The sequence below is a fragment of the Oryzias melastigma genome, linkage group LG9, assembly GCF_002922805.2.
Source record: "Oryzias melastigma strain HK-1 linkage group LG9, ASM292280v2, whole genome shotgun sequence".
NCBI classification, from domain to species: Eukaryota; Metazoa; Chordata; class Actinopteri; order Beloniformes; family Adrianichthyidae; genus Oryzias; species Oryzias melastigma.
Window position 1 is genome coordinate 31,959,866 of NC_050520.1, and position 12,493 is coordinate 31,972,358.

The 12,493-nt window shown below is 39.2% G+C and overlaps 1 protein-coding gene across 1 annotated transcript in view; it reads right to left on the bottom strand.

The window, feature by feature from the left end:
- loxl2b (lysyl oxidase-like 2b) overlaps nt 1-12,493 on the bottom strand; it is a 40,996-nt gene that overhangs the window by 8,028 nt on the left and 20,475 nt on the right. Inside the window, exons 5-8 of the mRNA XM_024276217.2 lie at nt 10,457-10,664; nt 5,716-5,899; nt 4,702-4,853; nt 4,259-4,426 (exon numbers count right to left, since the gene is read on the bottom strand). Of these exons, the coding sequence (XP_024131985.1) occupies nt 4,259-4,426; nt 4,702-4,853; nt 5,716-5,899; nt 10,457-10,664 (712 nt within the window). The remainder of the gene's footprint in view (nt 1-4,258; nt 4,427-4,701; nt 4,854-5,715; nt 5,900-10,456; nt 10,665-12,493) is intronic.

The following is a 12,493-nucleotide window of genomic DNA, read 5'->3' on the forward strand; positions in this document are numbered from 1 at the left end:
AATAATTTCAAACAAAAATATAGCAAAAGACAAGTTTAAATATGCATAGGTATTAAAATAGGACGAGTCACATTTTAGTAAAAAAAAAAAAGAAAAAAAACATCTAAAACTTCAAGGCCGAATCTGAATTCTTCTTCTACCGCTACGGCTTCTCCCTACCCCTCATATTGTGGGGCATTTGAAGTGGTAGGGTTGTCCAAAATAGTTTCTTTAAGGGCTAACCCTCCCAGTGGCAGAAAACAGAGTCCTCTGCCACGAGGGTCTTCCGTGTTGGGCTGTCCCGCAGAGGAGAAGCGCGTTTCTTTCCGTGGATGTTCTCTGAAGCACAGAGGTTTACATTTGAATGTAAGTGATGACTACTCACTATATAGTGAACAGTGCGTTCACCATTTTTTAGTGCTGTCCGAATGTACTAATTCCAAAAAGTCTTTACGAAAAGCTACCATGCGTTGAAGCTCACAAGATTAGCAAATATAGACAACAATGCATTGCGGTCAAACAATTTCAAACAAAATTGTGTTTAAATGTATTTTTTGAATAAACTATCCAGATTTTCACCATCAGAACACAGTGGGGTCATAAATAAACGTCGTAAAATGTCTGTATTGATTCAATTTTCACTTCGTGAAATCGGTGACGTCATTTCCGGTGTATAGAAAAATGAAAGAAAAGTAGTGAGCATCATGTCCGAATTGCCTTTAAAATCAAGCACACTGTAGTCCCACATTATGCAGTTTTTTAGTAGTTAGGGGTTGGGGAGGGAATTCCGACACAACCACTATTTTTCCATATCTTTCCGTTTGGAGGGCTAAATGTAGGGGTAGGGGAAGAATTCGGATTCAGCCCAAAAGTAGATTTTAAACAACTTTAAGTCAATTCAATTAATCAAAAAAGCACACATTCAGGACTGAGGTTGTCTTAAGGTGCTACAAATAAAACAAACAAACAAAAAAAATCAAACTGAGCAGTGCTTCCTAAAACACAGGTGGAAAGGAACTAGCACAGCAGTAAGACCATATCCTAATTCTTCTCCCTTCCTCATCATTTAGCCCTCCAAATGGAAAATAGTGTCTCTGAATTCGGACGCAACGTCCAGTCGATGATGTCACCAATAGTCGCCGGTCAGCTAGGTTAGCGCAGAGCTTAGAGCGCTCGAATGCACATAGCAACGGTGGTTTTATACATTTGAAAAGGTCATTCGGAAACAAAAAAGTCATTACTTACATTTAAATGTAAACTTCTGTGCTTCAGAGCACACCCACATAAAAAAGCACTTCACCTCTGCAGTAAATCATAACGTGGAACCCCCTTGAGATGGAGGTCTCTGTATCCCTGTGCTTGGAGGGTTGACCATTTCGAACACCCCTTCCAACAATTCAATTTCAATTTTTTATTTATTTATATAGCCCAAAATCACAAAGAGATTTGCCTCATTGGGCTTCAAAATATAAACAATTGTTAAAGCTAAACAGACTACAAAAACTGGTTATCCCTGCCCTTAGACCCTCCCTCCCGGTAAGGAAAAACTCCTAAAAAACCTGAGTCAGGAAAAAAGAAGAAACCTTAGGGATTCCCACATGAAGGAGAGATCCTATCCCAGGACGGACAGGCGATACCAGAACAGTTAAAGAAAAATTAGCTTCTACAACTACGAATCTAAGAGTTCATTCAGATAAAGCTGAGGGACAAGTGATGATGAAGTCCATAGTCAAGATGAAGATGACACAAACGCCCCTACACAAAGGGAGGGGTAGGGAGAAGGGAAGGGTTCGGATTGGGCCAAACAGTAGAACTAACAGTAATTGACTGATTTTTCAAAAATGTATTTAAATAGGATCCTGATAATCAATGACTTGGATGGCCGTGGTGCAGAAGTAGAGTTGCCAATCTCTTATCAGAAGATCGCAGGTCCGGTTCCCGCTCTGCCCATCCATGTGTCAAATTGCCCTTGGGCAAGACATTAAAACCTACATTGCTCTTAATGGTTACAGGTAACACACGTTCAAACTGAACAAGCATATTAAAAACTCCCATATTTACACATCGCCACACAAGTTTCTAATGAAAACATTGAGCGCACTTTGAAAGTTAAAACAACTTTGTCCAATCAGGGACTTGGTAGTGACATATGTGGATGGCGTTCTTTGAGTGCCAACTGTTTGAAATATATCATCCAGGAGACAGTAATGACTGTGTGTTCTTGTAACATGCCTGCTGTGAACGTAGCAGCAGAATCAGTGTGTAAATGTGTGTGTGTGATTAGGATCGTGACTGTAAAGCTCTGTGGTCCCTCTGAGAAGGTAGGAAAGTGCTACATAAGTACACACCATTTACCTGAAAACACTGTGAGCAGCAGAGTCCAGCAAGTTGTCAACCTGTAATTTGTTCATCATCAGCAACATGAGCTAAGCTTCTGCAGTGACAGTATTTGCAGTCTATCATAGAATTATTATTTTCTAGTTTTATTCCAAATTCATGATGTTAACCTAATATCATAATGCCATTATTGTTAGTAATTAGGCCTTAAAATCCACATTCTGCACCCCATGAAATAAACCAAGGTAATAGTACTTTGTCAAAATCATTTGATCTGAACATTAACTTTTATTTTTACTTTACTTTTACCCAACAAACCAGCTCCTAAAATGCTTTAAAATATATATAATACTATTATTGCCAAATTGCACTTATTTTCTTTCATTTTTAGGTCTTAAATAATCCCTTTAATAATAATATATATATATTTTTATAATATGCATAAATGTAGCAATTATTTTCTGTATTGTATTTAAAATGAGTATTCTATAGCTTAAAGTTATAGCAAAGATTTATGTCCCTTTTTGAAGTTAACAGAGTGAAGAGTCAATGTCTTCATCAACTAACCTGAGAGTAATCGACCTGCCACAGGAGCAAAAAGACAAATCACCAACATGCACTAGTTCTTACTTTAGCTCAAAGGCAAACCAAACATCCTATAATCACACAGCTATTGGCGCCACTGAAGAGGAGCAGATGCTCCCAGAGCTTCTGAAAGCAACAATTTTAGTCTTTACGGTTAAAAAAATGAGCACTTTCACTTCATGTCCTACATGTGTCAGCAGCTACCACATCGGAGGCTTGTTTTTAAAATAGAAACCACACAGTGAGTGAGGGCAAACTTCAACTACTGTTTTTTTCATTTAAGTTTTACATATCTATATTGGTAATAACCGAATAAAGAAAAATATATATTTATTTCAAAAATACAATTGCATAAAATTTGTTTTTAGCATAACCTTTCTTTGAGTTTGACTCCAATGAACTGTTTCTAATTCTGCTTTTAGGTGTTAACAAAGGTACATTTTTATTCTTTGAATTTCAGCCAAACAGACAGAAATATAATGAAATTCTCTTATTTTTATCAGATACTAAAATGATAAGTACACAAGCTTTAACATTTTCAGGTGTTTGATGAATAATTAAATAATTAAAATATGGGGCAGTGGCTTTTAAACCAACCTTCCAGGCTTGTTTGGAGGGCCTACCAAAACTAACGTTTTTGTCCAAAAGCAAAATAGAATAAGGAAGGATGGATGTGTGGAATCTCAACAGTTATTCACAGATTGAAAGCCGATTTTGAAAAAATAAATTCAGCTTTTTCACTATCCAGTTTAAAAGCACTTTACTCTAGTTTTCACACAGTGGAGGAACAGTTATAAATTGGGCTAATATTCCATGTCATACTATATAGACTACTATATATATATATATATATATATATATATATATATATATATATATATACTATATATATAAATATATGTATTTCATATATATATATGCATACTTTGGTTATACTTGTATCGATTTAAACTGCTGATAAGACGATATTTAATTGTCCGTGAGTGTCCTTCAGTATCTTACTTTCGTTATCCACGTAAACCCTCGACCGCTAGTTGGCAGCACAGTTCACTTTGAGCAGGTCACCACTGTGCTAGAACAACAAGATCTTGCGAGAACCACTTTGTTATAAATGTTCAGTCTCATTGGTTCAATCTGGCTTTTGGTTTTTGTTTCTATGAGACATGTACTACTTAGTCTAAATTAATTTTTCCTAAGTCATACTCTTAAAAACAGAAAAATTGTTCAGGTAGTCTTGGGATATGTTCTGAAAAGTATCGCATTGTGAGACATGTATCGCGATATGTATCGCATCGCCAGATTCTTGCCAATACACACCCCTAATGTTCAGTTATTCTGCCGCTGCAGTAACTCTTACCTGGAAAGCATTGCTGGCAAATCCTAAGCCCAGCTGTCTGCAGACCACCATGGCTTCCATGATTCCCCACCCCTCGCTGCATACCGTGCCCCAGACCAGAGAGTCGTTCCGCTCCATCAGTACCTCCACACGGCCTTCGTAGGGGTTACGGCCTCCACTCAGACGCAGCTGTGGGTTATGAAAAGGTCTTTTATGTCAATCAGTAATTCAACAAGTTTAAATGTATATTAGTGTTGATCACAGCCGTGTGACCTAAAATGAAACTACTATTTTACAGACATTTTTCTAACACAACAGTACTAAAAACTAAAAACTTATTTATGCTGTCATTTTAGTGCAACGTCCTCTTTGGACTTTCTAAGAAGTTAGTAATGCGCCATATAAGTATACGTTATTTACCATTTACTCTTATAAATATTTGAGTACAACAGAAACAGACCAACCCTTTGCTGGAAACCCATAGCAGGAACATTACACCTGACAGCTGCGTCCTCCTCATGGCTGCAGCCAAGAATCTCCGCGTTGAATGAACACTCAGTTATGGACTTCTCAAATCCAGTGCACTGCACCTCATTCATGTGCACCGGGCCCATACCTGAAAGACACAAACATACTTTCACCTGTTAAATCTTACATACATGCTCATTCATTTTATGTTGGTTCTATTTTTATGTCTGGAGGAACACAATTAGTTTATCTAAATAGATACAACACCTTTACTTTACAGTACATTTTTACCACACACACGATAATTGTACATTCCATTTTCAGAATGTCCCTTAAGGTTGCTGCTGTAATACACGCCTGCATTCCCTTTTAAGATGCAGCCATACCAGTCTACAACCCTCCACAGGTTTGGACAACGAATGCAGACCAACTCCCAAACAAATGCATGGGACTAAGGCATGAAGTTTATCCACAAAAGTGAAGTGAAAATCTCCGATCTCAGATGTCACGAGTTGCAACACATTCCTTTCAGGGGTAAATCACATATATTAACAATAAAGTTCTGAATTTTAAAGTTTTGGCCTGACAAGTTGAGAAAGAATTCTGATAAATGGTAATATAAAACAGAATAGATTGCTTAAAAGTGAGGATTCTGCAAAATACAGTAATAACCATAAATCATCAATTGTAAGAAACCATTAACCAAAACTACAGAAACTAAAGGAATTTGTTCAAAATATATTTTAAAGAACACTGGTGGACATCTTTTGATTGCATCTGACATTTTGAATTACTTCTAAAATAAGATAATTGCCTTTTGTTAATAGAATTATACATGGAAAATAAGTAAAAGAAACACTGTCTAAGCAACTGAATGTGGAGAAAAAGCATCTGCCAGACTTCCTCATTCAGGCTTCCCACAAAGAGGCAAAACTTAAATTTAAACTGTAATTGTAGCTGACAGTGAAGTATAAAAATGGATGACTGAATTCTGTTTACACAAAGCATACCTTGTCCTAGGCGACCTCCAGACAGAGCCTCCTTTGCAGTGCCGAAGCCGAGTTCTCGACACACCACAGTGGCAGAAAGCAAACTCCATTTATCATCACATATGGTCCCCCACTCTCCATTTTTCAGCACCTCCACGCGGCCCTCGCCTACGATGGCACCACCGCGGAGGCGAACCAAAGGTTGCTGTGGATGAGAAAAAAGTTGCGGAGACAAAGGTTATGTACACAATTTTCTCCTGCAATGGGAAAAGCACAGTTTGTGTTTATAGAATGTGCATTTCTTCTGCTAACTGTTAGGATTACTCTAGAAGTGTGAGTTTACAAGTAAACCCACGAGCTACACAGTTCAAACAGACGGCTTTCTAAAGCCAGATGTCCTCATGTGTGGCCTCTGGAGAGCAACTTTACCAAGAGATGAACAAGATATTGCTGACCGTGGCATGAAAGCGCCATTGTGGTAAATGGAGAAAAAGATGGCAGCTCTGTCAAATATAGACATTGAAAAAAAACGCACAAACATAATTGGTGACAATATATTTTTAATTAATATTAGTAAATAGAGCAAGACAACTGTCAAAAGGTTTATATTGGCGGGTCCAAAAACTTGATAGTGTTAGACTTCTGTGGTTGCTATGAACTTCCTAACCTCCCCTGTGTTAATGCTCTGGGATCAGCCCACAGTCTGGGAAATATATTCATGGTACGGATGGTCTTCTATGGAAGTGCAAGCTAAAGAAATACCTAAAAGATTAGCTGTTCACTTCTTGGTGCCAGATTCAATAGAAAAACCATAGATGTCTTGAACTGTTCCTGCTGTAACACTTGATGCTTTAGTCACAACTGGACTTATGGGTGGATTTGCGCTGTCTGCCGAAAATTTGCACATTATAAGTCAACAACCCAATGAGGCTAGAAAATGGTGTTTTAGGTGTTTTTAACATGTTCTTCTGCTCTTTTTCTCATGATGGAGGATGGACTTAATGTTATGTTGGGGATGTTAGAGGCTGTAAGCTAGTGGGAGACAGTGTAAACAGATGGATGATGGGAAGGGGATGGGCTTACTCTGCACCAACAGTCCGGTCCACAACTCAGAAGTGAATTTCTAATGAACTCTTGCCAATCTGCAGAAACTATGTCTAAAGCCTTGTTTGGTATGGTCCGGTAATTTGAGCGTTTCGATGGACTCATTAATGGACTCATTAAACAGTACCGAACCATACCTCTTGGGGGGCCCCCGTCTGTTTTAGGTCCATTGAAAAGTGGAACAGAATGGTTGGGGAGGAGCTGCTGTAGCCAACCGTTGATTGGCAGTGATGACAACATTAGAAAGCACCAAGATAGTCCTCATTTCAGCTAATGTTTCCAACGTTTGTAGGTATTCGAGTTTTGGGGGTTTTGGCGAGTCTATATTGAAAATACCTGCAAACAACAGCAAGGCCTGGTCTGTGGGGATTCAGCGTAAGCAGACAGCACGCTAGAGGTCTACACCACGCATCCGCCGTGAAAACAAACCACTCAGTGGAAGTGAGGCTTAACTGAGTGGAAACGCTCACCAGAATTAACTGGTCCGTCCCGTACTACTTAACGTACTGCAGGGGTCCAAAATACAGCATTTGGTCCAACCCCCAAAAACTATCAGGGACCCATGATTTTTTTTTTTTTTTTTTTCTGGCCACGTGACCAAGACCTATATAGAAAGTGACATTTTAATTCTAGATGCCAACCTTTACCATAATTACAAATTCTGTTTTGCACATTTTAATTTGTGTTTTGGTTGCAGTGTTTTGTGTTGTTTCACTTAAAAAGTTAAATAGTAAATTATTGTTTTTTTTGTTTGTTTTTATCGTTTATTTTGTACATTTTATCTAAGAGGAAAATAAAATCTTTAAAATATTTTAAATTTATAAGTATACTTTTTTTTACATTAGTTTTTCATTTTTTGCATTAGTTTTACATAGTTATAACAAGTTAAATAAAACAACAAAACGACCTAAAGAGCCTCTTGGGATTGCTAAGAAGAGTCCTGTGTGAGGAGCTGCAGCCCTCCAACGTCTCAAAAGAACCATGAGAGGAGAGGATTCCTTTTTTATTGGTTTAATTTATGGAATGTTTTAGTATTGTTTTTTCTGTTAAAATTACAGAAAAAGTTTGTTAAAATTTGGTTATGTGTGGCTTTCTGGAAAAGCGTAAATGTTTACATTTAGACTGAGAGTGGTACACTTTTTTGTTAGCCTACAAACCAACCCGGCCTCACATCAAAGAAGAAAACAGTTATATGGCCCTCACAAGAAAAAGTTTGGGGACCCCTGGTGTACTGGACCTGTGCTCAATGGAAATGAGACTGTAGAAAACAACACAAGCTTTTTTTTGTTTTGGCTAAAAACGACATAATCATAAATACCATAAACACCACTGGAGACGATTTTACAATAGATCAAAAGATTATCTGAATGGAAGTTACTTTAAGTAACACATAAGGGTTAAGTTACAGGGACGTAAGTGAGACGTAGACCTGTTGTACAGTATTTTCTTTTAGTTTTTTAACCAACTAATGCAGTTGGTTAGTGCTGTGCATGCTCTCTGTGTATTCTTCGAGCTCAGTCTGACTGTTAGAAGTGGGGAAATTAGACAGAGTGTAGTAGTTTGTGAAGACATCCTGTATGGGTACCTTACAGGCACTTAACGTATCACCTGCACACTCCTTGTGTGAGTAAGGAGTTAGTACTAACAACTAAAGTGCCGTGAAAAGGTCACTGTACAACAGTATCACCCGTACCTCATCAGTGCGGGAAACTTCCATTATTCTTACTAATACTTCACGATACACTTACCACGCCCCATTTTCATGATGTGACTGCACTGCCCTCTCTACGGACCTCCACAGGCCTGGACTATCCAAAAACAGGCAGCCTGCATATGACTAAGGCATTACTGAACAGATCTCCAGTCTGTTTAGGATTTGATCCTTTCTGGAGTGTTTTCACTTTAACAAATGATTACTAAAAGGTCACACAAGCTACTTATTTATAGATTAGCTGAAGTATTTCCTTAAGAACTATATTATCATCTTCAAACAAAGGCAATTAACCTTTCATGTCTCTTCTGTTCCACACATGGACTACTGCAACCAACCCGACATTAATACATCCCAGACCTCCTTGTAAACTTTTGTGTGACTCATGATGGCCCAACAGAACATAGATTCTTGTTTTTTTTTTTCACTTTAGGTTTATTTTGATTTTATTTTATTTAACCTTCATCTTACCAGGAAGTCCCTTGAGATAATATAAGATAAGAAAGAGACCTATGGATAGAGACCTATCAGAAATCTTGTTTTAAAGCAACTTAAGGAGATGTGTTCTTGCAGTCCCAGAGAGGTTTCTTTGTCCTCAATCAGGGGTGTCCAAATCCAGCCCTCAAGGACCATTTTCCAACCAACCTGCCATTGAAGCTTCTAATTGGCTAAACACACCTGATCCAGGTAATCAGCAGCAAATAAGGCAGAGTTTCTGGAAAACCAGTGGGAGGTCGGCCCTCGAGGGACCTCTGTCCTAGTTCTTAAGGTTTCTTTGGTTTAGTCTGACAAAAAAAAGACTTTAAGTTCTGCTTACAACAATTCCCTACAGTCGTATCAGGACGTTTCACAAATGATGGCTACTTTGTCTGACTGAAGTCCGAATATGCAGAATAACTGTGATCCGTCAAAGAAATGTATGAGACCTAATAAAAGTATTTAGTCATTTGAGCGAGGCCTGCAGTGAGCTGAAAGTTTTGCACCAGGCTAACCCCTCCCAGCTCTGCACACCACAGTGGAACGTGACAAAGAGCATGCATGCAAGGGCTGCACTCTAACGCTTGAATGAAACTCAAATTTGTGTTGTAATAATCGGCAGTATTTCCTTGAGTGCAATGGTTCTATAAATACTAAAGCAGTTCAGTGAGCCTTAACTTCATACGACAGACAGATTTTTTAACCTTCTGCTGCAGTCAGACAAAGAACCAGAGGGGAAAAACTGCTGTGGAGCTGGCAGGGTATCAAGTGAACAATTACACAATGAAAAACTTTCCATCCTGTTCGAAAAAAAAGAGCACTTTAGTTAAGGCTGCTGAGCTTTGCAGAGCTGTTTTAGAGTAAATATCATCGTGCAAAGGGGAACATTACATGACCAACGTGGAAACCCGAGCGTTAGACCCACTTGTACCCGCTAAATGTTCCAAAAACCCTGAGCTGTCATACTAACAGCCTGGAGGCTGGTCTCAGGTTTTCCACCAGATGTTGAACCAGGACTGCTGAGAAGAAGTGCTGCTATTCAGACACAAACACTGGCCGATGCGTGGTCTGCATTACTCCAGGACTACGGTTTGAGGCTGCTGCATATTATCACTGTGGAGACTAGACAAACAATTTTGTTAAAAAAAGACAGTTTTCTCTTATTCTTTTGTGAAATTAACCCTTTAGAAGACCCCTGGCCTCACACTAATGCAAGAAGAAAAACAAACGACCACAAGCTGTAGTGAAAGTCACTGAAGACCCTACATGACTTCTTCGTCTGACTAAACCTAGTCTCAACAATTTAAGTTTGTCAGCACAAACACAGCTTTTACTTTTACTGATTGTTGACTGAATCTGGATAGCTTCCCTAACCCCCAGGCTGCTACCTGTTGTTCCAATTGTAGAAACATTTGAACCCATATATTGTTACACCAATAACTTGTTTTGTTGAGGCTTTGTGGTTATTACCTCTTGTCTGAAAGCCTTCCTGAATCCTGTCATAGGCGTCGGGGCGAAGGCTCTGCCGGGCACACAGCTCACCACCACCGGCAACCCCTCGCTGCAGGTGCCATTGGAGTTGGCGTGACCCAGTCTACAGCTGGACAAATGAGCCTCAGTACCAGTGCAGTTGACAGAGAAATCCCAGTATGTTGGTTTCCTCCTTCGAGCAAACATCCTGAGGAATAAAGGAGCAAAAGAAGTGATTAAGAAAGCTTTTAATTTGAGGCTTTACTTACATTAGTGACCATGTACAAAGGTGGTCAAATATATTTGTAGTTTGAGTTGTTTAAATCATGACAGTTTTTCTTTGAAAGATGTTAAAATAGAGGATGGATGGATGGGTGGCTAGATGGATGGAACAATGGGTGGATGGATGGATGGTTGGAACAATGGATAGATGAATGGATGGTTGGATGGATAAACAAATGTGTAGATCGATGGATGGGTGGAACGATGGATGGATGATGAATGGAAGGATTAAATGATGGATGGATGGATGGATGGAACGATAGATGCATTAAATGATGGATGATCGATGGTTGGATGGATAAACAAATGTGTAGATCTATGGATGGATGGAACAACGGATGGATTAAATGATGGATGGATGGATGGAACAATGGATGGATTAAATGATGGATGGATGGATGGAACGATAGATGCATTAAATGATGGATGATGTAAGGATGGACGGACAGACGAATGTATGGATGGATGGATTGATTGATGGAAGGATGATGGAACGATGGATGGGGGATAGATGGAACAATGGATGGAATGATGGCTAGATGGATGGATGGATGGATGGATGGATGGATGGATGGATGGTTGGATGGATGGATGTTGGATGGATGGATGGATTAAATGATGGATAATGGATGGATGGACGGACAACGAATGTATGGATGGATTGATGGATGGTTATAACGATAGACGGAATGATGGATGGATTAAATGATGGATGGATAAAGAAGTGCTTCCTGGTCCGTGCATACTCATACCTCAAGCAACCAATGGTAAAAAAATACAACTAAAAATAAGAAATAATTCATGCAAATTCATAAAATGGTCATATCCGGAAATTTAAATCAATTTACTAAAAAAAGAAAGGTGATATTCAGCTGAAAATATAAAAGACACTTCCACATTTTATGTTACATCTTGAATAAAAATTTACCCCAAGTGAAAAAAACCCTGAAAGAGGGGATTACTAAACTGCCGTGAGTCTGTCTTATAGGAAACTGTTAAAGCTCCATGCCTGTTTCATAGGGATGATTACAGGAGCAAACTGTCACGTACACAGAAAGTTAAAGCAGCAGCCACAGAATGTGGTCACCTAAAGCAGGAGGCTCCCTGCCTTGGCAGACAGAGAAACCAAGGGCAGCCACGGGCCTGGAGGTTTTATGGCAGACCGTGAAGAACGTGCGGATAGAGAACTGCAAGCTTCCTTAAGCAAAATTTAGATCCCTCAGCAGTTGCTGGCATATCACGTCAACTTTGTGGAATGCAAGAACGTCCGACACAGGATGAGTGGTTACAGTGTTTAGGAACCTGTGGTTTCTGGCAACTGCCAGCGGCTACTTGCACCTTAGCTGAATTTATGTGCTGGGGTTTGGCATGTTGGTAATGCTGTTCCTGAAGTGAATGAGGATGCAGTTCCTGAAGGTCAACCCTTTCATAGACATGGGTTGATATGTTTAAAGGAAGATGTGAAATGATGTCAGGAAACATGCAAAGGGAAAAACATCTACATTTTTTAATCAGACTCTAGTTGGGGCAAAAAATAATCTAAAAGAAAGAAATGCTAATCATTTTCTTTATGATTTCATAACCACCCAGCAGCAGGGTGCTGGGTGGTTGGATGGATGGAGGATGGATGGATGGATGGATGGATGGATGGATGGATGGAACAATGGATGGATGGATGGATGGATGGATGGATGGATGGAACAATAGATGTATGGATCAATGGATGGATGGAACAATAGATGGATGGATCAATGG